The 23,614-nt window shown below is 38.7% G+C and overlaps 1 protein-coding gene across 5 annotated transcripts in view; it reads left to right on the top strand.

Moving 5' to 3' along the window:
* INPP4B (inositol polyphosphate-4-phosphatase type II B) overlaps window positions 1–23,614 on the top strand; it is an 894,316-nt gene that overhangs the window by 646,661 nt on the left and 224,041 nt on the right. For all 5 annotated transcript variants that reach the window (XM_088828009.1, XM_055404679.2, XM_055404683.2 and 2 more), the window contains one exon: window positions 7,737–7,884. In XM_088828009.1, coding sequence (XP_088684135.1) covers window positions 7,737–7,884 — 148 coding nt within the window. The remainder of the gene's footprint in view (window positions 1–7,736; window positions 7,885–23,614) is intronic.

The following is a 23,614-nucleotide window of genomic DNA, read 5'->3' on the forward strand; positions in this document are numbered from 1 at the left end:
GACTTCACTTTCACTTTTCATTTTCACTCATTGGAGAAGGAAATGGCAACCCACTCCAGTGTTCTTGCCTGGAGAATCCCAGGGACGGGGGAGCCTGGTGGGCTGCCGTCTATGGGGTCGCACAGAGTCAGACACGACTGAAGTGACTTAGCAGCAGCAGCAGCAGCAGTTATTGTTAGTGTGTTCAGTCACATCTGACTCTTGGGACCTCATGGACTGTAGCCCACCAAGCTCCTCTATCCATGGAATTTTCCAGGCAAGAGTACTGGAGTGAGTTGGCACAACCTGCTCCAGGGCATCTTCCTGACCCAGGAATCAAACCCACGTCTCCTGCACTGGCAGGTGAATTCATTACCACCAAGCCACATGGGAAGTGAGTTGAGCTTATTATATGGTCAGCAACGCACCTTTTATATGCAGAAACATTTGGCATTGGTGGAAAGCCAGAGTTGAAAGTGGTGGGCTCATTTCCACAGCTGGAGTATGTGTGCAGAATTGTTGAACTGTGTCTCTGCTATAGGGCAGAAGCATTTCTAAAATGACAAGAGCATTCATTATCAATGCTTGATACTTCTTTTATGTGAGGATGGCAAAAATCTCCCCACTATGAACCCAGCAAAACGTGGAGCTGACATCTTCTCTGATCTGTTTGTAAGCAGTGGAACAAATTTCATGGTAATTAAAAGTCAGACCATATATTGAATTTTTAAAATTTATTTATTTTTAATTGAAGGGTAATTGCTTTATAGTATTGTGTCGGTTTCTGCTGTACATCAGTATGAATCAGCCATAGGGATACATATGTCCACGCCTTCTTGAACCTTCCTCCCACCTCCCATCCCATCCCCTCCTCTAGGTTGTCGCACAGCACCAGTTTGAATTCCCTGAGGCATACAGTAAATTCCCATGGGCTATCTGTTTTATATATGATAGTGCATATGTTTCCATGCTACTGTCTATGTTCATCCCACCCTCTTCCCCCCCCAGCATTGTTCGTAAGCCCATTCTTTATGTCTGCATCTCCACTGCTGCCCTGTGAATATGGTCATCCATGCCATCTTTCTAGATTCCATATGTATGTGTTAATATACTTGGTATTTTTCTCTTTCTGACTTGCTTCACTCTATACAAGAGGCTCTAGGTTCATCCACCTTATTGTAACTGACTCAAATACGTTCCTTTTTCTGACTTAGTAATACACTGTATATGTGTACCGCAGCTTTCTTATCCATTCCTCTGTCGATGGGCATCTAGGTTGCTTCCATGTCCGAGCTATTGTAAATAGCGCTGCAGTGAACAAGGGGATGCATGTGTCTTTTTCAATTATGATTTTCTCAAGGAATATATCCAAAAGTGGGATTGTTGGGTCACACAGTAGTTTTATTCCTGATTTTGTAAGGAATCATCATAGAGTTTTCCTCAGTGGTTGTATCAATTTACATTACCACCAGTAGTGCAAGAGGGCTCTCTTTTCTCCATATCTTGTCCAGAATTTATTGTTCATATGTTTTTTGATGATGGCCATTCTGACCGGTGTGAGGTAATATCTGACTGTACTTTTGATTTGCATTTCTTTAATAATGAGCAGTGTTGAGCATCTTTTCATGTATTTGTGAGCCATCTATATGTCTTCTTTGGAGAAATATCTGCTTATATCTTTTGCCCACTTTTTGATTGGGTTGTTTGTTTTTCTGGTATTGAGTCGCTTGAGCTACTTGTATATTTTGGGAATTAATCCTTTGTCAGTTGTTTCATTTGCTATTATCTTCTCCCATTCTTAGGGTTGCCTTTTCACCTAGTTTATAGTTTCCTTTGCTCTACAAAAGTTTTTAGGTTTAATTGTGTCCCACCTGTTTATTCTTGTTTTTATTTCCATTACTGTAGGTGGTGGGCCATAGAGGATCTTGCTGTGATTTATGTCACAGAGTGTTCTGCCTATTTTCCTCTACGAGTTTTATAGTTTCTGCAGACCATATACTGATTTTTATTTCTAAGTCTTACTCTGTTATATGACATTTTAGGATACAGAGTAGATGGTCTTGCTTTTAGTAGGTTTTCAATAAGCAATACTGCTGCATCAAACTGGGGTGAAAGTGGATTCCACTATGTCTGCATTGAGACCCTTGTAACTATATAAAATTTAGTATCGATGTTTAGAGATTTATGAGTTTCAAAAGCTTAGAATGTATATCATGAAGGTTAGATTGGAGACATTATTGGGAATTTTGGGAGGTAAATCAAGTGGCCTGATTTTTTGTTTATTATTTGCCTCAAGTGTTTTCCTTAAAAACTAGCAACATTTTCACTGGGTGTTGGACCTTGTGTCTGGGGTGGTCACAGGAGAATTCTGGAGCGCATTAATCATACTGTCCTTAATTTCTACTTATGTTATTTCAACAAAGGTTTATATTTAGAATACATTGAAGAGCATTAAAATGAAAACAGTAGAATCAAAAGTTGAAGGACTGGTTTTGAGATAAATAAAGAATATTATATTTTGCAACCTAATTAATATCCAACCAGTCCATTCTAAAGGAGCTCAATCCTAGGTGTTCATTGGAAGGACTGATGCTAAAGCTGAAACTCCAATACTTTGGCCACCTCATGCGACGAGTTGACTCACTGGAAAAGAGTCTGATGGTAGGAGGGATTGAGGGTGGGAGGAGACGGGGACGACAGAGAATGAGATGGCTGGATGGCATCACCGACTCGATGGACATGAGTTTGTGTGAACTCCGGGAATTGGTGATGGACAGACAGGCCTGGCGTGCTGTGATTCAAAGGGTCGCAAAGAGTCAGACATGACTGAGCAACTGAACTGAACTTCTAAAAATAATTATTATTTTATTAAAGGTAAGAAAAACCCAAGGATTTTTAACCATGGTTTGGAAGATACAAAGATTCTGTGTAATCTTGAAAACAACAGAGGTTAATAAGCAGTTCAGTTCAGTTCAGTCACTCAGTCGTGTCCGACTCTTTGCGACCCTTTGAATCACAGCATGCCAGGCCTGTCTGTCCATCACCCACTCCTGGAGTTCACTCAAACTCACCTCCATCGAGTCAGTGATGCCATCCAGCCATCTTATTCTCTGTCGTCCCCTTCTCCTCCTGCCCCCAATCCCCCCCACCACCAGAGTCTTTTCCAGGGAGTCAACTCTTCACATGAGGTGGCCAAAGTATTGGAGCTTCAGTTTTAGCATCAGTCCTTCCAATAAGCAGTACATGTACTAAATACAGATAACCCAAGTAATTGAATATTTACTTAGATTACAAAGGGAAAATTTGGACAGAGGCTGAGTGTTTATCTTACTATAAAATGATTTCGTTTATATTCCTGACCATGTTAGTTATATTAGAATTCCTAATGACCTATACATGATTTAACCTGACTTACAATATATTGAATTGCCTACATATATTATTTTCTTTCTTTTCCAAGTCTATGGCAGTAGAAGTTTTAGTAAAATTCTTACATCTTTGAAGTATTGTCACCTTAAAGATGAATTAAATACCATAGTTTCTTTCATGGATTGTAGTTTTATGTATTTCATATAAAAGGAACTATATCTGATAAGGGCAAATATCCATAATATGTAAAGAATTCGTACAACTCAATAACAACAATAAAAAATTCTGATTAAAAATGGGCAGAGGATTTGAATAGATGTTTTACCAAAGAAGACATAAAGGTGGCCAGCAAGTACATGAAAAGTTACTTAACATAACCAATCATGAGGGGAATGCAAATCAAAACCATAGTGAGATATCATCTCACATCTGTTAGAAAGGGTATCAAAAATACAAGATATAGCAAGTGTTACTGGCAAGGATGAGGAGAATAGGAAACTTTTGTGCACTGTTGATTGCAGTGTTAACTGGTACTGCCACTGTGGAAAACAATATGGAGACTTCCTAAAAAGCTAAAATAAGAACTACTGTTGCCTCTTCTGCGTATTTATCCAAAAGAAATGATAATATTAATTCAAAAAGATACATGCATCCCAGTGTTCATTGCAGCATTATTTTCAGTGGACAAGGCATGGAAACAACCTCAGTGTCCACAGATGAATGGATAAAAAAATATGTGATACGCAGATCATACACACACTGAGTAGAATATTATTCAGCCATAAAAAAGAATGAAATCTTGCCATTTATGACCACATGGATAGACCTTGAGGGCATTATGCTAAGTGAAATATCAGACAGAGAAAGACAGCTACTGTATGATTTCACCTGTATGTTGCATCTGAAAAGAAACCAAAGCATAACAAATTAAAAAAAAAAAAAAGAGAGAACTCATAGATACAAAGACAGATTGGTGGTTTCCAGAGGTGAGGGACAGGGGATGGGAGTGAAGATACCAAAACAAGCAGGTTTTTCGTTATAAAATAGTTGTGAGGACATAATATGCAGCATAATAATAATTATAGTTAATAATGCTGTATTGCATGTTTGAAAGTTCCTGAGAGAGATTTCTAAAGTTCTCATTGCAAGAAAAATTTTGTGATTATGTATGGTGACAGATGTTAACAAGACTCATTGTGGTAATCATTTAACAGTATATACAAACACTGAGTCATTACATTGTATACCTGCAACTAGTATAATATTATGTCAATTATAATTCACCAAAATGAGAAAGTGTAATTAGCCTTAAATATGGTCTTTCTTATAATCTGTTTCATAAGACTTAAAGGTCATGTTTATGGCAAAAATATAATCCTTTTGGACATACAATACTGGATTTAAAATATTGTCTCTCAACATACTGGAAATATACTACTGTTTTCTGGCTTCTGTTGGTGTTTTTGTCTTCCTTCATAGCTCAGTGGGTAAAGAATCTGCCTGAAATGGAAGGAGACCCAGTTTGATTCCTGGGTCAGAAGATCCTCTGAAGTAGAAAATGGCAACCCACTCCAGTATCCTTGCCTGGAGAATCTTGTGGACAGAGGAGTCTGGCAGGCTACAGTCCACATGGGGTTGCAAGAATCAGACACTACTTCGTGACTAAACCATATTGGTGTTTTAAAACAGCGCACATTCTAGATAATACTTATAGGAAATAGAGAAATGTACTGGGAGCTTTGAATCTGGTTATTGAAGAATGAGATATTTGCTATCAAGGTTTCTGATGTACTTTTTAAAAAAATTTAATTGAAAAAGCACAAATGCAAAGAAATGAACAGAGGAAAATTTATGCGTCGAACCTGGACTGGTCACTTATGATAATATACATGTTACAATTCCATTCTCCCCAATCATTCCACCTTCACCCTCTCCCACAGAGTCCCAAAGACTGTTCTATATGCCTATGTCTCTTTTGCAGTCTCTTATACAGGGTTCAGGTTACCATCTTTCTAAATTCCATATATATGCGTTAATATAAATACTTTAAAAAAAATAAAATAAAATAATGCTTGGCAAAAAATAAATAAATAAATATTTTAAACTATAAAAAAAATAAAATAAAAAATAAAAAAAATTTAATTGGAGGCTAATTAATTTACAGTATTGTAGAGTTTTTTGCCATACACTGACATGAATCAGCCATGGGTATACATGTGCTCCCTATCCTGAGACCCCCTCCCACCTCCCTCCCCATCCCATCCCTCAGGGTAATCCCAGTGCACCAGCCGTGAGCACCCTGTCTCACGCATCGAACCTGGACTGGCGATCTCTTTCACATATGATAATATACATGTTTCAATGCTATTCTCCCAAATCATCCCACCCACGCCTTCTCCCACAGAGTGCAAAAGACTGTTCTGTATATCTGTGTCTCTTTTGCTGTCTCGCATATAGGGTCATCGTTACCATCTTTCTAAATTCCATATATACACATTAGTATACAGTGTTGGTGTTTTTCTTTCTGACTTATTTCACTCTGTATAATAGGCTCCAGTTTCATCCACCTCATTAGAACTGATTCAAATGTATTCTTTTTAATGGCTGAGTAATATTCCATTCTGTATTTGTATCACAACCTTCTTATCCATTCGTTTGCTGATGGACATCTAGGTTGCTTCCATGTCCTGGCTATTGTAAACAGTGCTGCGATGAACACTGGGGTACATGTGTCTCTTTCAATTCTGATTTCCTCGATGTGTATGCCCAGCAGTGGGATTTCTATTTCCAGTTTTTTAAGGAATCTTCACACTGTTCTCCATAGTGGCTGTACTAGTTTCCATTCCCACCAATCGTATAAGAGGGCTCCCTTTTCTCCACACCCTCTCCAGCATTTATTGTTTGTAGACTTTTGGATGGCAGCCATTCTGACTTGTGTGAGATGGTACCTCTTTAACAATGATAATGTCCAGACTGAACCACTGAGAATGGTGGTTGCAGAATGGATGAATAGTTCCTCATTTTAATGCTCAGAAATATATATGTATGTGTGCATATATGTGTATGTATATATGTTTATCCAAGTAATAAATGTGGTACAGGCTTTTTGGCTTCCCAGATGGTGCTAGTGGTAAAGAACCTGCCTGCCAATGCAGGAGACACAGATTTTATCCCTGGGTCAGGAAGATCCCCTGGAGGAGGGCATGGCAAGTCACCCCAGTATTCTTGCCTGGAGAACCTCATGGACAGAGGTACCTGGCAGGCTACAGTCCACAGGGTTTCAAATGGTCAGACACTGAAGTGAGTTAGCACACATGCATTCACAGGCTTTTGGAACTCTGAAAGGTGTTTTACTCTATACATTGAAGAGACTTGGGCCACATTCCAGGCTGGGCATTATTAAAGTCTTACATCCACTTCAATATCAAATTCTGTTTTTAGTTAGCTTTATTGGTAAACTGGAGCCAAATAATCATAGATACTTGACTAGTGATTGATGTGATATTTTGTTGTTCACTAAACTTTGATGTATTTCTCTTACGTTCATTGTCCAACAGCAGTGGAGATAAAACCTTGCCCTGAAATATAGGGCTTGGTAGTGCAGCAGGAATGCTGGCCTCATAAAAGGTGTCTCAAGTATTATCTTAATATCTAGTCTTACACTTTTTCTTTTAATCTTTTAAAATCCTTAATGACATGACCATGTTACTTTCCCCCTAATCACTGCCCATCCACCCTAAATATTCACTTTGTTCCATAGTCTCCCTGTTCTGCTTCTAATAATGTATGGTTTCAGGAAAGTGTGTTATTGACTTAGTGGCACTGAACTATGAATAATATTTGAATTTTAATAGATCTTAAACCAGGAATAAACCTTTTAACATTTAAGAAATAAGTCATTTTTGGTAGTAGGGTCATTTAGAACCTTTAATAAAACATATCAGTTGTCACCTACTATGTAAGTGGGTAAAGTTGACTAAGAGTGATTGGAAGAAATTCAGAAATATATTTTTTCAAAGTATGTATGATATATAAGTCCATATATTTTCATCTATAGTTATAAATACATATACTATAAGAAAATCTTTAGACAGGAAAAGAATTATTGGGCAGTATATCAGAGAACCACAGTGGCCACTTTATGAATTAGAATTTGATGTATCACTTTTTAATTTAATAAAGACTGATGTCCCAGAATCTACTGAAAAAAATAAGGTGTATGGAGAAAATTCTTAGGAACTCAAATACACTATGGATTATAATAAATTTTTTCATCAAATAAATAATTAGAATAGTAGCCTGATTAATGATTTTGTTAATTGATCTTTATCTAATGGACATATCTTTATAATCTGACTATTAACCTTGATTTTTGTCTCCTTTTCCAGTGTTAAAGAACCCAGTGTGTAAATTATACAGATTTCCCACTTCTGACAATAAGTGGATGCAAATCCGGGAGCAGATGTCAGAAAGCATACTTTCTTTTCATATTCCTAAGGAATTGATCTCTCTTCAAATCAAAGAAGATTTGTGTAGGTAAGAGAAAATGGTTTATGATTATCTCTTACATTAATTACCTTTTCTATAAAACACTTTCTCTTATTTTAGTCTTCTTTTAAATTTTTATTTTATATTAGACTGTCATTGATTTACAAGATTGTGTTAGTTTCTGGTGTACAGCTAAGTGATTCAGTTATACATATGTGCATGCATGCTAAGTGGCTTCATCTGTGTCTGACTCTTTGCAACCCTGTGGACTGTAGCCTGCCAGGCTTCTTTGTCCACGGGACTTTCCCAGCAAGAATACTACAGTGGGTTGCTATGCCCTCCTCCAGGGAATCTTCCTGATTCGGGAATCAAACCCATGTCTCCTGCAGCTCCTGCATTACTGCTGAGTCACTGGGGAAGCTCATATATACACATATAACCATTCTTTTTCAGATTCTTTTCCCATATAGGTTGTTACAGAATATTGAGTAGAATTCCCTGAGCTCTACAGTAGGACCCTACTGCTTATCCATTTTATACACCCAAATGTATTATCTGTTAATCCCAAACTCCCAATTTATCGCACATTTCACCTTTTCCCTTTGGTAACCATAGTTTGTTTTCTAAGTTTGTGAGTTTTTCTATTTTATAAGTAAGTCAATTTGTTACTTTTCTAAGATTCTGAATATAAGCAGTATAATATATTTGTCTTTCTCTGTCTGACTTATTCCACGTCGTAAACTATGATACTAACATAAAAATCAAGACTGGCGTTGTCCAGTATGTTTGGCTGCTAGAACTGTTAATCACTTGCAATATGAATAGTTCAATTTGAGATGTTACATATGTGTAAAATACAAACCAGTTTTCAAATTCTTCACACACAAATGAAAAAGACCAATTTCATAATGAAATGTTAAATAATATTTTGGCTATGTTGATGTAAAATACAGTATACTATTAATTTTATATGCATCTCTTTTTGCTCTTTAAGTATGACTACTGAGCAATTTTTCATCATGTATGTGGTCCTCATTTATAGCTTACAGTACACCTTTTTTTAATTTATTTTTTTTATTGAAGGATAATTGCTTTACAGAATTTTGTTGTTTTCTAGCAAACCTCAACCCGAATCAACCATAGATATGCATACATCCCCTCCCTTCTGAAGCTCCCTCCCATCTCCCTCCCCATCCCACCCCTCTAGGCTGATCCAGAGCCCCTGTTTGAGTATATTAGCCATACATCTAATTCCTGTTGGCCATCTATTTTACTTATGGGGATGTAAGTTTCCATGTCACTCTCTCCATACATCTCACCCTCTCCTCCCCTCTCCCCGGGTCCATAAGTCTGTCTCTATGTCTGTTTCTCCACTGCTGCCCTGTAAGTAAATTCTTCAGTACCATTTTCCAAGAGTCCGTATATTTGCGTGAAAATACAATATTTATCTTTCTCTTTGTGACTCATTTCACTCTGTATAATAGGTTCTAGGTTCATCCATCTCATTAGAACTGACTCAAAGATGTTCCTTTTTATAGCTGAGTAATATTCTCTTGTGTATATGTACCACAACTTCTTCATCCATTCATCTGTTGGTGGACATCTAGGTTATTTTCATGTTCTAGCTATTGTAAATAGTGCTGCAATGAAAAATGGGATACGTGTGTCTTTTTCAATTTTGGTTTCCTCAGGGTACATGCCTAGGAGTGGGATTGCTGGGTCATATGGTGGTTTTATTCCTAGTTTTTAAGGAATCTCCACATGTCTTCCATAGTCACTATATCAATTTACATTCCCACAAACAGTGCAAGAGCATTCCCTTTTCTCCACACCCTCTCCAGCATTTATTATTTGTAGACTTTTTGATGATGGCCATTCTGAACAGTGTGAGGTGATATCACATTGTTTTTATTTCCTTTTCTCTAATAATGAGCGCTGTTGATCATCTTATCATGTGTTTGTTAGCCATATGTATGTCTTCTTTGGAGAAATGTCTGTTTAGGTCTTTTGCCCATGTTTTGATTGGGTTGTTTGTTTTTCTGGTATTGAGTTATATGAACTGCTTCTATGTTTTGGAAATTAATCCTTTGTCAGTTGTTTCATTTGCTATTATTTTCTCCCATTCTGAAGGTTGTCTTTTCACCTTGCTTATAGTTTCCTTTGCTGTGCAGAAGCTTTTAAGTTTAATCAGGTCCCACTTGTTTACTTTTGTTTTTATTTCCATTACTCTAGGAGGTAGGTCATAGAAGATCTTGCTTTGATTTATGTCATTGGGTGTTCTGCCTATGTTTTCCTGTAAGAGATTTATAGTTTCTGGTCTTACATTTAGGTCTTTAATCCATGTTGAGTTTATCTTTGTGTATGGTGTTAGGAAGTTGTCTAATTTCCTTCTTTTGCATGTAGCTATCCAGTTTTCCCAGCACCATTTATTGAAGAGGCTGCCTTTGCCCCATTATATATCCTTGCCCCCTTTGTCAGATATAAGGTACCTATAGGTGCATGGGTTCATTTCTGGGCTTTCTATCTTGTTCCATTGGCCTGTATTTCTGTGTTTTTTGTACCATTACCATACTGTCTTGAAGACTGTGGCTTTGTAGTATAATCTGAAGTCAGGAAGGTTGATTCCTTCAGCTCCATTCTTCTTCCTCAGGACTGCTTTGGCTATTTGGTGTCTTTCGTGTTTCCGTATGAATTGTGAAATTTTTTGTTCTAGTTCTCTGAAAAATGTCTCTGGTAATTTGATTGGTATCATATTGAATCCGTAGATTGCGTTTGGTAATATAGTCATTTTTACAATATTGATTCTTCCTACCCAGGAACGTGGGATATCTCTCCATCTGTTTGTGTCATTTTTTATTTCTTTCATCAGTGTCTTATAATTTTCTACGTACAGTTCTTTTGTCTCCTTAGGTAAGTTTATTCCTAGATATTTATTTACTTTTGTTGCAATGGTGAATGGGATTGATTCCTTAATTTCTCTTTCTGATTTTTCATTGTTAATATATAGAAATACAAGTGATTTCTGTGTATTGATTTTGTATCCTGCAACTTTACTAAATTCACTGATTAGCTCTAGTAATTTTTTGATACTATCTTTAGGGTTTTTTTATGTACAGTATCATGTCATCTGCAAACAGTGAGAGCTTTGCTTCTTCTTTTCTGATCTGTATTCCTTTTATTTCTTTTTCTTCTCTGATTACTGTAGCTAGGACTTCCAGAACTACTTTGAATAATAGTGGGGAAATGGGCACCCTTTTCTTTTTTCTGATCTTAGGGGGAATGCTTTCAGTTTTTCACCATTGAGAATGTTTGCTGTAGGCTTATCAGGTATGGCCTTTACTATGTTGAGGTAGGTTCCTTCTGTTCCCATTTTTTGAAGAGTTTTTAATCGTAAATGGGTGCTGAATTTTCAAAGGTTTTTTATGCATCTATTCAGATTATCATACGTTTTTTACCTTTCAGTTTGTTACTATGGGGTACCACATTGATTGATTTACGTATATTGAAGAATCCTTGCATCCCTGGAATGCTGCTGCTGCTGCTGCTAAGTCACTTCAGTCGTGTCCGACTCTGTGTGACCCCATAGACGGAAGCCCACCAGGCTCTCCCGCCCCTGGGATTCTCCAGGCAAGAACACTGGAGTGGGTTGCCATTTCCTTCTCCAATGTGTGAAAGTGAAAAGTGAAAGTGAAGTCGCTCAGTCGTGTCCGACCCTTAGTGACCCCACGGACTGCAGCCTACCAGGCTCCTCCATCCATGGGATTTTCTAGGCAAGAGTACTGGAGTGGCTTGCCATTGCCTTCTTCGCATCCCTGGAATAAACCCAACTTAATCATGGTGTATGAGCTTTTTGATGTCTTGCTGTATTTTGTTTGCTAAAATTTTGTTGAGGCTTTTTGCATCTATTTTCATCAGTGATATTGGCCTGTAGTTTTCTTTCTTTGGTTTTGGTGTCAGGGTCATGGTGGCCTCGTAGAATGAGTTTGGAAGTGTTCTTTCCTCTGCAGTTTTTTGAAAGAGTTTTAGAAGGACAGATGTTAGCTCTTCTCTAAATGTTTGATAGAATTCTCCTGTGAAGCCATCTGGTCCTGTGCTTTTGTTTTTTAGGAGATTTTTGATCACAGCTTCAATTTCAGTGCTTGTAATTGGGTTGTTCGTAATTTCTATTTCCTCCAGGTGCAGTCTTAGAAGTTTAAACTTTTCTAATAATCTGTCCATTTCTTCCAGGTTATCCATTTTCAGTTCAGTTCAGTTCAGTCACTCATTCGTGTCCGACTCTTCGCGACCCCATGAATCACAGCACGCCAGGCCTCCCTGTCCATCACCAACTCCCGGACTTCACTCAAACTCATGTCCACAGAGTCGGTGATGCCATCCAGCCATCTCATTCTCTGTCATCCCTGTCTCCTCCCGCTCCCAACCTTTCTTAGCATCAGAGTCTTTTCCAATGAGTCAACTCGTCACATGAGGTAGCCAAAGTATTGGAGTTTCAGCTTTAGCATCAGTCCTACCAATGAACACCCAGGATTGAGCTCCTTTAGAATGGACTGGTTGGATCTCTTTGCAGTATAAGGGACTCTCAAGAGTCTTCTCCAACACCACAGTTCAAAAATATCAATTCTTCGGCAATCAGCTTTCTTTTTAATAGTCTCTTTTAATCCTTTGTATTTCTACATTGTCTGTTGTAACCTGTCCTTTTTCATTTCTGATTTTTTAAATTTGATTCTTCTTTCTTTTTCTTGATGAATCTGGCCAAAGGTTTGTCAATTTTTTTTTTATCTTCTCAAAGAATGAGCTTTTAGTTTTATTAATCTTTACTGTTGTTTCTTTCATTTCTTTTTCATTTATTTCTGCTCAGATCTTTATGATTTCCTTCCTTCTACTAATTTTGGAGATTTTTGGTTGTTCTTCTTTTTCCAGTTCTTTTAGGTATAAAGTTAGGTTGTCTATTCAATGTTTTTCTTGTTTCTTGAGGTAGGATTGTATTGCTATAAACTTCCCTGTTAGAGCTGCTTCTGCTGCATCCCATACATTTTGAGTTGTCACGTTTTCATTGTCATTTGTTTCTAAAAATTTTTTTATTTCCCTTTTGATTTCTTCAGTAACCTTTTTGTTTAATATCCATGTGTTTGTGTTTCTTAAAATTTTTTTCTTGTAATTGATATCTAGTCTCATAATGTGTGGTCAGAGAAGATGCTCGATACAATTTCAACTTTCTTAAATTTACTAAGGTTTGATTTGTGACCCAGGATGTGGTCTAGCCTGGAGAATGTTCTTTGTACATATATAATACACCTGAGAAGGTGTACTCTTCTGCATTTGGGTGGAATTTCCTGAAGATATCTGTGAGATCTATCTCATCTAACGTATCATTTAAGACTTGTGTTTCCTTATTAATTTTGTTTCGATGATCTACTCATTGGCATGAGTGGGGTGTTAAAGTCTCCTACTATTATTGTGTTACTGTCAGTTTCTCCTTTTATGTCTGTCAGTGTTTGTCTTAGGTATTGAGGTGCTCCTATGTTGGGTGCATAGATATTAACAATCGTTATGTCTGCCTCTTGGATTGATCCCTTGATCATTATGTAGTGTCCTTCCTTATCTCTTGTAATATTCTTTATTTTAAGGTCTATTTTGTCTGATATGAGGATTTCTACTCCAGCTTTCTTTTGCTTCCCATGTGCATGGAATATATTTTTCCATCTGCTCACTTTCAGTCTATGTGTCTTTAGGTCTGAAGTGGGTTTCTTTTAGACAGCATATATATGAGTCTTGTTTTTGTATCCATTCAGCCAGTCTGTCTCTTTTGGTTGGAACATTTAATCCATTTACATTTAAAGTAATTATCGATATATATGTTCCTATTGCCATTTTCTTAATTGTTTGGGTTTATTTTGTAGATCTTTTTTCTTCTCTCATATTTCTTCATGATGTAAGTCCCTTTAACATTTGTTGTAAAACTGGTTTGGTGGTACTGAATTCTCTTAACTTTTGTTTGTCTGGAAAGCTTTTTAATTTCTCCATGAATTTTGAATGAGATCCTTGCCAGGTATAGTAATCTTGGTTGTAGATTTTTTCATTTCGGTACTTTAAATATACCCTGCCATTCCCTTCTGGCCTGCAGAGTTTCTGCTGAAAGATGAACTGTTAAGCGTATGGGGTTTCCCTTGTATGTTACTTCTCCCTTACTGCTTTTAATATTCTTTCTTTGTGTTTAGTCTTTGTTAGTTTGATTAGTATGTGTCTTGGTGTGTTTCTCCTTGGGTTAATCCCGTATGGGACTCTTTGTGCCTCTTGGACTTGATTGACTATTTTCTTTTTCATGTTGGGGAAATTCTCAACTATAATCTCTCAAAAATTTTCTCATACCCTTTCTTTTTCTCTTCTCCTGGGACCCCTATAATTATAATGTTGGTGCATTTGATATTGTCCCAGAGGTCTCTGCGGAGAAGGCAATGACAACCCACTCCAGTACTCTTGACTGGAAAATCCCATGGACGGAGGAGTCTGGTAGCCTGCAGTCCATGGGGTCGCTAAGAGTTGGACACAACTGAGCGACTTCACTTTGACTTTTCACTTACATGCATTGGAGAAGGAAATGGCAATCCACTGTTCTTGCCTGGAGAATCCCAGGGTTGGAGCCTGGTAGGCTGCCGTCTGTGGGGTGGCACAGAGTCAGACACGACTGAAGTGACTTAGCAGCAGCAGTGGCAGCAGAGGTCTCTGAGACTATCCTCAGTTCTTTTCATTCTTTTTACTTTATTTTGCTATTCAGAAGTTACTTCCACCATTCTATCATCCAGCTCACTGATTCATTCTTCTGCTTCAGATATTCTGCTATTGATTCCTTCTAGAATATATTTAATTTCAATAATTGTGTTGTCTCTGCATGTTTATTCTTTAATTCTTCTAGGTCTTTGTTAACTGATTTTGGCATTTTATCCGTTTTGTTTTCAAGGTTTTTTTTTTTTAAATCTTCTTTACTGTCATTTTTCTGAATTCTTTTTCGGGTAGTTTGCCTATTTCTTCATCATTTATTTGGACTTCTGTGTTTCTCATTTGTTCCATCATTTGTGTGGTGTTTCTTTGGCTTCTCATTTTAAATATATATATATATATATATTTTTTTTTTTTTTAACTTATTGTGTTTGAGGTATCCTTTTCCCTGACTTCAAGGCTGAATTCTTTCTTCCTTTTGGATTCTGCCCTCATAAGGAAGGTCCGGTGGTTTGTGTAAGCTTCTTATAGGGTGAGATTTGTGCTGAGTTTGTTTGTTTATTTGCTTGGTTTTCCTCTGAAGGGCAAGACTGAGTGAGGTGGTAATCCTGTCTGATGATGATTGGGTTTGTATTTTTTTGTTTGTTTGTTGTTTAGATGAAGTGTCCTGCACAGGGTGCTACTGGTGTTGCGATGATGCTGGGTCTTGTGTTCACGTGGTTTCATTTGTGTGAGTTCTCACTATCTGATATTCCCCAGGGTTAGCTCTGTGGTAGTCCAGGGTCTTGGAGTCAGTGCTCCCGCTCCAAAGGCTCAGAGCTTGATCTCTGGTCAGGAATGAAAATTCCACAAGTGGTTTTTTATGGCATTAAGTGAGATTAAAGCAAATACCCAAAAATGAGAAACCAAAGATGAACCCCAAACATATGGCAGTTACAAAATCAGGCAAATGATAATTAAAGTAATGGAATGTACACATATGCATATATACCCATAAGCAAAGTCAAAACAGTCCAACTAAAATAAAGTACAGTAGATTGACCTGGCAAACAAAGGAAATCAAAAATTATATTTACCAGTTAAGAACAAAACTAACTAAAGCACAAACTGGAAAACAAAACTAAAGCAAAGTGCCAATTGGGAAATAAAACAATGAAAACAAAACTAACAAACATGTTGAGAGGAAAGGAAAGAAAGAAAGAAATATATATGCAAAGTTAAATAGAGGTGGATAAAGAAGATTTATATACATTAAAGATTAACTGCGAGGGGAAAAGAACAGTATGAAAAGCAAAGGGATAAAAGTAGAAAAAATAATAGGTTTTTTAAAAAATTAAAAATTAAAATAATTAAAAATAGGAAAGAAAAGAAAGAAGAAAAGAAAAGGAAAACTCCATAGAACTGCAAGAGCCCATGTAAACACAGAGGTTTATAACAACAGTAAAAAGTGTAATTAAATATACATATATAATATACACCCATAAGCAAAGTCAAAACAGTCCAACAAAAATAAAGTACAATAGATTGACCCAGTGAACAAAGGAAACCAAAAGTTATACTACCAGTTAAGAATAAAACTAACTAAAGCACAAACTGGAAAACAAAACTAAGTAAGGTGCCAGTTGGGTAATAAAATAATGAAAATAACACTTAACAAATGTGTTGAGAGGAAAGGAAAGAAAGGAAGAAAGAAAGAATAGATATCCAAAGTTAAATAGAGGAAGATAAAAAAGATTTATATACATTAAAGATTAATTGAAAGGGGAAAGTTCAGTTCAGTTCAGTTCAGTCGCTCAGTCGTGTCCGACTCTCCGCGACCCCATGAATCACAGCACACCAGGCCTCCCTGTCCATCACCAACTCCCGGAGTTCACTCAAACTCACGTGCACAGAGTCGGTGATGCCATCCAGCCATCTCATTCTCGGTCGTCCCCTTCTCCTCCTGCCCCCAACCCTTCCCAGCATCAGAGTCTTTTCCAGTGAGTCAACTCGTCGCATCAGGTGGCCAAAGTATTGCAGTTTCAGCTTTAGCATCAGTCCCTCCAATGAACACCCAGAATCGACCTCCCTTAGAATGGACTGGTTGGATCTCCTTGCGGTACAAGGGACTCTCAAGAGTCTTCTCCAACACCACAGTTCAAAAGCATCAATTCTTCGGCGATCAGCTTTCTTCACAGTCCAACTCTCACATCCATACATGACCACAGGAAAAACCATAGCCTTGACCAGATGGACCTTTGTTGGCAAAGTAATGTCTCTGCTTTTTAATATATTATCAAGGTTGATCATAACTTTCCTTCCAAGGAGTAAGCGTCTTTTAATTTCATGGCTGCAATCAGCATCTGCAGTGATTTTCGAGCCCCAAAAAATAAAGTCTGACACTGTTTCCACTGTTTTTACATCTATTTCCCATGAAGTGACGGGACCAGATGCCATGATCTTTGTTTTCTGAATGTTGAGCTTCAAGCCAACCTTTTCACTCTCCTCTTTTACTTTCATCAAGAGGCTTTTGAGTTCCTCTTCACTTTCTGCCATAAGGGTAGTGTCATCTGCATATCTGAGATTATTGATATTTCTCCCAGCAATCTTGATTCCAGCTTCTGCTTCTTTTAGCCCAGCGTTCCTCATGATGTACTCTGCATATAAGTTAAATAAAAGAACATAGGAAAAGCAAACAAAGGAATAAATGTAGAAAAATAATAATAGGTTTAAAAATTTTTTTAAAGAGAAAATTTAAAAAAAAAACGGAAACCTCTACAGAACTGCAAATGCCCAACGTAGAGGCAGAGGTTTATAACAACAATAAAATATGTGACTGAAGAAAAAAATAAAGCTCAAAAGATTAATTAGATTTCATAGTGCAAATAAAATCAACAACTACAACATAGGTGGGGGGAAATAAAAAGAAAAAGAAAGAAAAAAAATCCAAAGGAATCCACAGAGCAAGTCAAAACCTAAGAATAATAAATGTTTTTCTTGAGTCACTGCTGTCAGAGTCCTTTCCCTCGCTGGGAGTCACAGTCCATCTCACCTCCCTAGGATGCCCTCCAACACTGTGCTGGTCTCTGGACCTGCTGTGGGGGCAACTCAGATTCTAATCTGGTCCTACTCCTGTGTGTTCTTGCCTCAGATGTCCACAGCTATCAGAACTAGTGCATTTTCTTTTGTGGGAGCTTTCAATGTCCTTTTATATATTCCATAGACGGAGTCTGCCTAGTTGATCATTTGGATTTAATCTGCAGCTTGTACAGCTGGTGGGAAGGTTTGGGGTGTTCTTCCTTAGCCACACTGCCCCTGGGTTTCAATTGTGGTTTTATTTCCATGTCTACCTTTGGGTTGTCCACTGCGGTTTTCTCCTGAGGCTGCCCTGGAGGACTTGGGTTTCCCCCTGTGAGGGCCAGGTCTGGAGGTGGTGCATCTGCTTCGGTTGCAGGTGTTCTGGCAGCATCAGGTACTCAGGGCAGTTGGTGGCTAGGGCAGCAGGAAATATAGTGCTCTAGAAGGGTATGGCAACCAGTTTTGGCCAATACACGCCATTATTCTTGCCTGGAGAACCCCCCTGACAGAGAAGCCTGGCAGGTCCCAGTCTACAAGGTTGCAAAGAGTTGGACACAACCAAAGTGACCCTGCACGCATAGGCATAAGTGGGTTTTTTTGTTTGTTTTTGCCTGTGGCAGCTCTGCCCCCATGAGAGTTGAGTGTGAAGGTGGTGTGGCTGCTTGGCTTGTGGGGACCCTGGCAGAGCAGAAGTTATGGCCCTATCAGAGTCTTTTTTCAAGCCTCTTGTAGCTGGCTGTAAGAAGGCTCCTTTAGCCAGTCTTTCTCTGTAGCTCCGCTCATTCAGGCACTTAGAGGGAGGGCTCCTTTTCCTGGGGTCCTTCTCTGTTGTTCGGCATGTCAGGCACAGAGAGGGGCTCCCCTGGCTGGGGTCCTACTCTATAGATTGGTGCATCAGGCACTTAAAGGGGCACCCTGGGTGGGGTCCTACTCTGTAGATGGGCCTGTCAGGCACTTAAAGGGGCACCCTGGTGGGGTCCTACATTAATTCAGTACATCAGGCGTTTGATGTGCCAGCCTCTCTATTGTTCAGCTGACAATGCTGGTGTGTGGGGAGAGAGAGGCTGTGGTGATGGCTCCAGCCCCTAAGTGTGACAGCAGTATCGCCTTGCTTCCATGGCTGCCTGGCTTTCCACCACAGAAATATTCCACCACAATCTCCTCCCTCACATCCCCTCGATCCATCCCTCCGCAGTCAACAGCAGCCTTCACCCTGGGATTGCTCCACAATCCCTAAACTCCAGTTCCCAGCCACTGTGCCTTCCAGGGGACCTGCATCCCTGTCCAGGGCATGCATGGCTGCAGCAAGGACTGTCTGATTCTCATTCCATTTAGGCTGCCACAGATCAGCTGTTTCACTCTCAGCCTTAAGTGTTTCTCCTCTGACTCAGACAATTGCCCCGATGTGGGGATCACACCCCTGCTTCAGTTCCCCCTCCCACTGAGGGCAGGTCCAGTCCTACTAACACTCCTCTTTCTCCCCCTAGTTCCTTGTCCTACCAAGTTTTGTGTGGTTCTGTATATTTACCGCTGCTCAGGTACTCCTGTCTGCTCTCAGCTTATGTTCTGCACGCGCTATTGCGTCTGAAGGTGTATTCCTAATGTATCTGTGGAGAGAGATGTACTCCACATCCACCTACTCTTCTGCCATCTTTTTCTCCCTGCATTGCACCTTTTTTGTGTAAATCTATTATTAAAATGTGTTGGAAAAAATTCAATGATGAATCTTTAATATTTTCTAAAGAAATGTAGAGAAAAAGTCATACTGAAGATTCAAAAGAGAAATAGGGAAACACTGTAAGAAATCTGGCTAGTGATCTCAGTAGAATGTAAGGAGGTATGCCTATTATGAAAAAGGAATCAGAAAGATCTAAATTAAGGGCCATCATGTTTGGAACTTCCCTGGTGGTCCAGTGGTTAAGACTCTAGGACTCTGTGTTCTAAATACAGGAGGCCTGGGTTCAATCTCTGGCCAGGGAACAAAGATCCTGCATGTTTCACAGCATGATCAAAAAGAAAAAAAAAAAGACACCTTTGGGGAAAGTGCTAGTTCAGTTCAGTTCAGTTCAGTCGCTCAGTCGTGTCCGACTCTTTGCGACCCCATGAATCACAGCACGCCAGGCCTCTCTGTCCATCACCAACTCCCAAGTTCATTCAAATTCATCTCCATCAAGTTGGTGATGCCATCCAGCCATCTCATTCTCTGTCGTCTCCTTCTCCTCCTGCCCCTAATCCCTCCCAGCATGAGAATCTTTTCCAGTGAGTCAACACTTAGCATGAGGTGGCCAAAGTATTGGAGCTTCAGCTTTAGCATCAGTCCTTCCAGTGAACACCCAGGACTGATCTCCTTTAGAATGGACTGGTTGGATCTCCTTGCAGTCCAAGGGACTCTCAAGAGTCTTCTCCAGCACCACAGTTCAAAAGCATCAATGCTTCGGCGATCAGCTTTCTTCACAGTCCAACTCTCACATCCATACATGACCACTGGAAAAACTATAGCCTTGACTAGACGGACCTTGGTTGGCAAAGTAATGTCTCTGCTTTTTACTATGCTATCTAGGTTGGTCATAACTTTCCTTCCAAGGAGTAAGCATCTTTTAATTTCATGGCTGCACTCAGCATCCACAGTGATTTTGGAGCCCTAAAAAATAAAGTCTGACACTATTTCCACTGTTTCCCCATCTATTTCCCATGAAGTGATGGGACCAGATGCCATGATCTTAGTTTTCTGACTGTTGAGCTTCAAGCCAACTTTTTCATTCTCCTCTTTCACTTTCATCAAGAGGCTTTTTAGTTCCTCTTCACTTTCTACCATAAAGGTGGTGTCATCTGCATATCTGAGGTTATTGATATTTCTCCCGGCAATCTTGATTCCAGCTTGTGCTTCTTCCAGCCCAGCGTTCCTCATGATGTACTCTGCATAGAAGTTAAATAAGCAGGGTGACAATTTACAACCTTGACATACTCCTTTTCCTATTTGGAACCAGTCTGTTGTTCCATGACCAGTTCTAACTGTTGCTTCCTGACCTGCATACAGGTTTCTCAAGAGGCAGGTCAGGTGGTTTGGTATTCCCATCTCTTTCAGAATGTTCCACAGTTTATTGTGATCCACACAGTCAAAGACTTTTGCATAGTCAATGAAGCAGAAATACATGTTTTTCTGGAACTCTCTTGCTTTCTCCATGATCCAGCGGATGTTGGCAATTTGATCTCTGGTGCCTCTGCCTTTTCTAAAACCTGCTTGAACATCTGGAAGTTCATGGTTCACATATTGCTGAAGCCTGGCTTGGAGAATTTTGAGCATGACTTTACTAGCGTGTGAGATGAGTACAATTGTGCGGTAGTTTGAGCATTCTTTGGCATTGCCTTTCTTTGGGATTGGAATGAAGACTGACCTTTTCCAGTCCTGTGGCCACTGCTGAGTTTTCCAAATTTGCTGGCATATTGAGTGCAGCACTTTCACAGCATCATCTTTCAGGATTTGAAATAGCTCAACTGGAATTCCATCACCTCCACTAGCTTTGTTTGTAGTGATGCTTTCTAAGGCCCACTTGACTTCACATTCCATGATGTCTGGCTCTAGGTGAGTGATCACAAAATGCTAAGAAGAAAGAAATAATGGAAAGAATAATGAAAATTTAAAATGCAGCAGGCAAAAAAAGTCCAGAATCAGAACAGATTTGAAACTGAGAAATCACATGAGTTGTGGAACATAAACAGTTCTCAAATACTAAACAAAGGTGGGAAAACGTTCAAAATGATGAGTGGGAAGATGTTAGATGTTTAGGGCAAAAAGCTGGAAACTACCAGAAAATTTTTGCATTCTTGTGAAAGAACAATTCATGCAAAATCATGAAAGAAAATGTATGCAGTTTTTATTTCTTTATATGCTGTTGAGAAAATCAGGCTAACCTTAATATTTCTCTGCAGAAGTCTATGGAGTAATATCTACTGATTATTGAGAGAAAAAGGCTATCTCTCCACTTTATTATATAGGGTCTGGTTATAATATCTTTTATGAATGAAGACAGTGGAAATGGCATACTTAAAAGCACAGAAAATATCATCCAGCAAACTTTCTTAGAAAGTCTGCCCTTGAAGATTTATGCCATCCAACTGATAAAATATTTTAAATTATTTTATTTATAATATAAAATACTATACTGTAATCATTAAATTATACTATAAAATTAATATGCATAATATAACAAATTAAGAATGTAAGAATAGGACATTATCCTGCAAAAGAATCTGAGACTTTTTTCTTGGTTGGGTGGAATCTCCAACGTAAAAAGAACTTTACTCTGAAGTTCTTTTCTTGGCCTCTTTTTTTTTTCTCTTTTTAATTTTTAGTTGAGTATTGATAGAGTTTCCCTGGTGGACCAGACAGGAATCTGCCTGCAATGCAGGAGACATGGGTTCGATCCCTGGGTTGGGAGGTTCCCCAGGAAAAGGGAATGTCAACCCACTTCAGTATTTGTGTCTGGAGAATTCCATGGACAGAGCAACCTGGCAGGCTACAGTTGATGGAGTTGCAAATAGTCTGCAAGACTGAGCTACTAACACATTCACTTTCATAGTTGATTTCCAATGTTGTGTTTCTGCTGTACAGCAAAGGGAATCAGTTTTACATACACATATATCCACTCTTTTCTTAGATTTTTATCCCGTATAGTTCATTACAGAGTACTGAGTAGAGGCCCCTGTGCTATATACAGTATGTTGTTATTGATTTCTTTTTAATGCATAGCAGTGTCTGTACATCAGTCTCAACCTCCCAATTTATCCCTCTTCCCTTTCCCCCTGGTAATCAGAAGTTTTGGGGCCCCCTGCTTTTTTATATCTGTGACTCTATTTTGTTTTTATAAATAAGTTCATCTGTACTATTTTTCTCGATTCCACATATAAGTGGTATCATATGATATCTGTTTTTCTGACGTACGTCTGTCTGTATGACAATCTCTAGGTCTATCCATGTTACTGCAGATGGCTTCTTTTAATCCTAGTCTCACTCACATCCTAGAAAGGTTTGCTTGCCTCAACTTTCCTACCAACAGCACAACTTTAATGGGTTTTCTTACCTTGTTTGACGAAGACTGTGGGTGCCATTGTGCCCTTATCTTTCAGCACTTGCAAAGGGTGCAAAATGCTTCATTTTTAGCTTGGAAATCTCTAATGAAAGAGTCATTTTTAAAAAAACTTGGAGTCTTTTCTTCAACAGAGAAAAATAAGTTGCTAGGGCAACTTTATATTATGGTCATTTTCATTGCTAAGAAACAGAAACAATTATTTTCTGAATCTTTAAAATAACCATTAACCAAATTATGTCATTTTAGTTGGTGAAGAGCAGTAAGTAAATGAGCGGCAGATAAAAGCTGCCATTAAGTCCCTTTTTATATTTTCTTCTGCACAGGCTCTGTGGATGCATAGAGATAGTTACAGATGGGTAGGCAGACACATAGACATAGATATGCAATCTTTTTTTCCTCTCCTTTTCTTCATTTCTCCCTCTTTTATTTAAGGAAAGTTAGTAAATACAGTATGAATTTAGCTGTATAACAGGGGTCACAAAAAAATCTCCTTAAAGGACCAAAATAAACATTTTGCAAAGGTGAGCTGTTCCCTCTCAGTTACCAAGATGATCAGTTTATAAACATTGTCAGCCCTCGACTTCTGTGAAAGTCTGGATTTTGAAAATCTTATACTTTCTTTCATAATCCATTGACTCTTGCAATCTCTCTTTTCATACTAGATGTAAACTTCTCTACAACTTCAAGTTGGTGTGTTTTTGACATCTCCCTCTAGGAGTGTTTGGGTTTCCCAGGTGGTGCTAATGGTAAAGAACCTGCCTGCCAATGCAGGAGACATAAGAGAAGCATGGGTTGGATTCCTAGGTCGGGAAGGTCCCCTGGAGGAGGGCATGGCAACTAACTCCCGTATTCTTACCTGAGGAATCCCATGGACAGAAGAGCCTGGTGGACTATAGTCCGGGGGGTCCCAAAGG

This window comes from Moschus berezovskii, chromosome 19, assembly GCF_049115385.1.
Source record: "Moschus berezovskii isolate FMDL1 chromosome 19, NW_MosBer_1.0, whole genome shotgun sequence".
NCBI classification, from domain to species: domain Eukaryota; kingdom Metazoa; phylum Chordata; class Mammalia; order Artiodactyla; family Moschidae; genus Moschus; species Moschus berezovskii.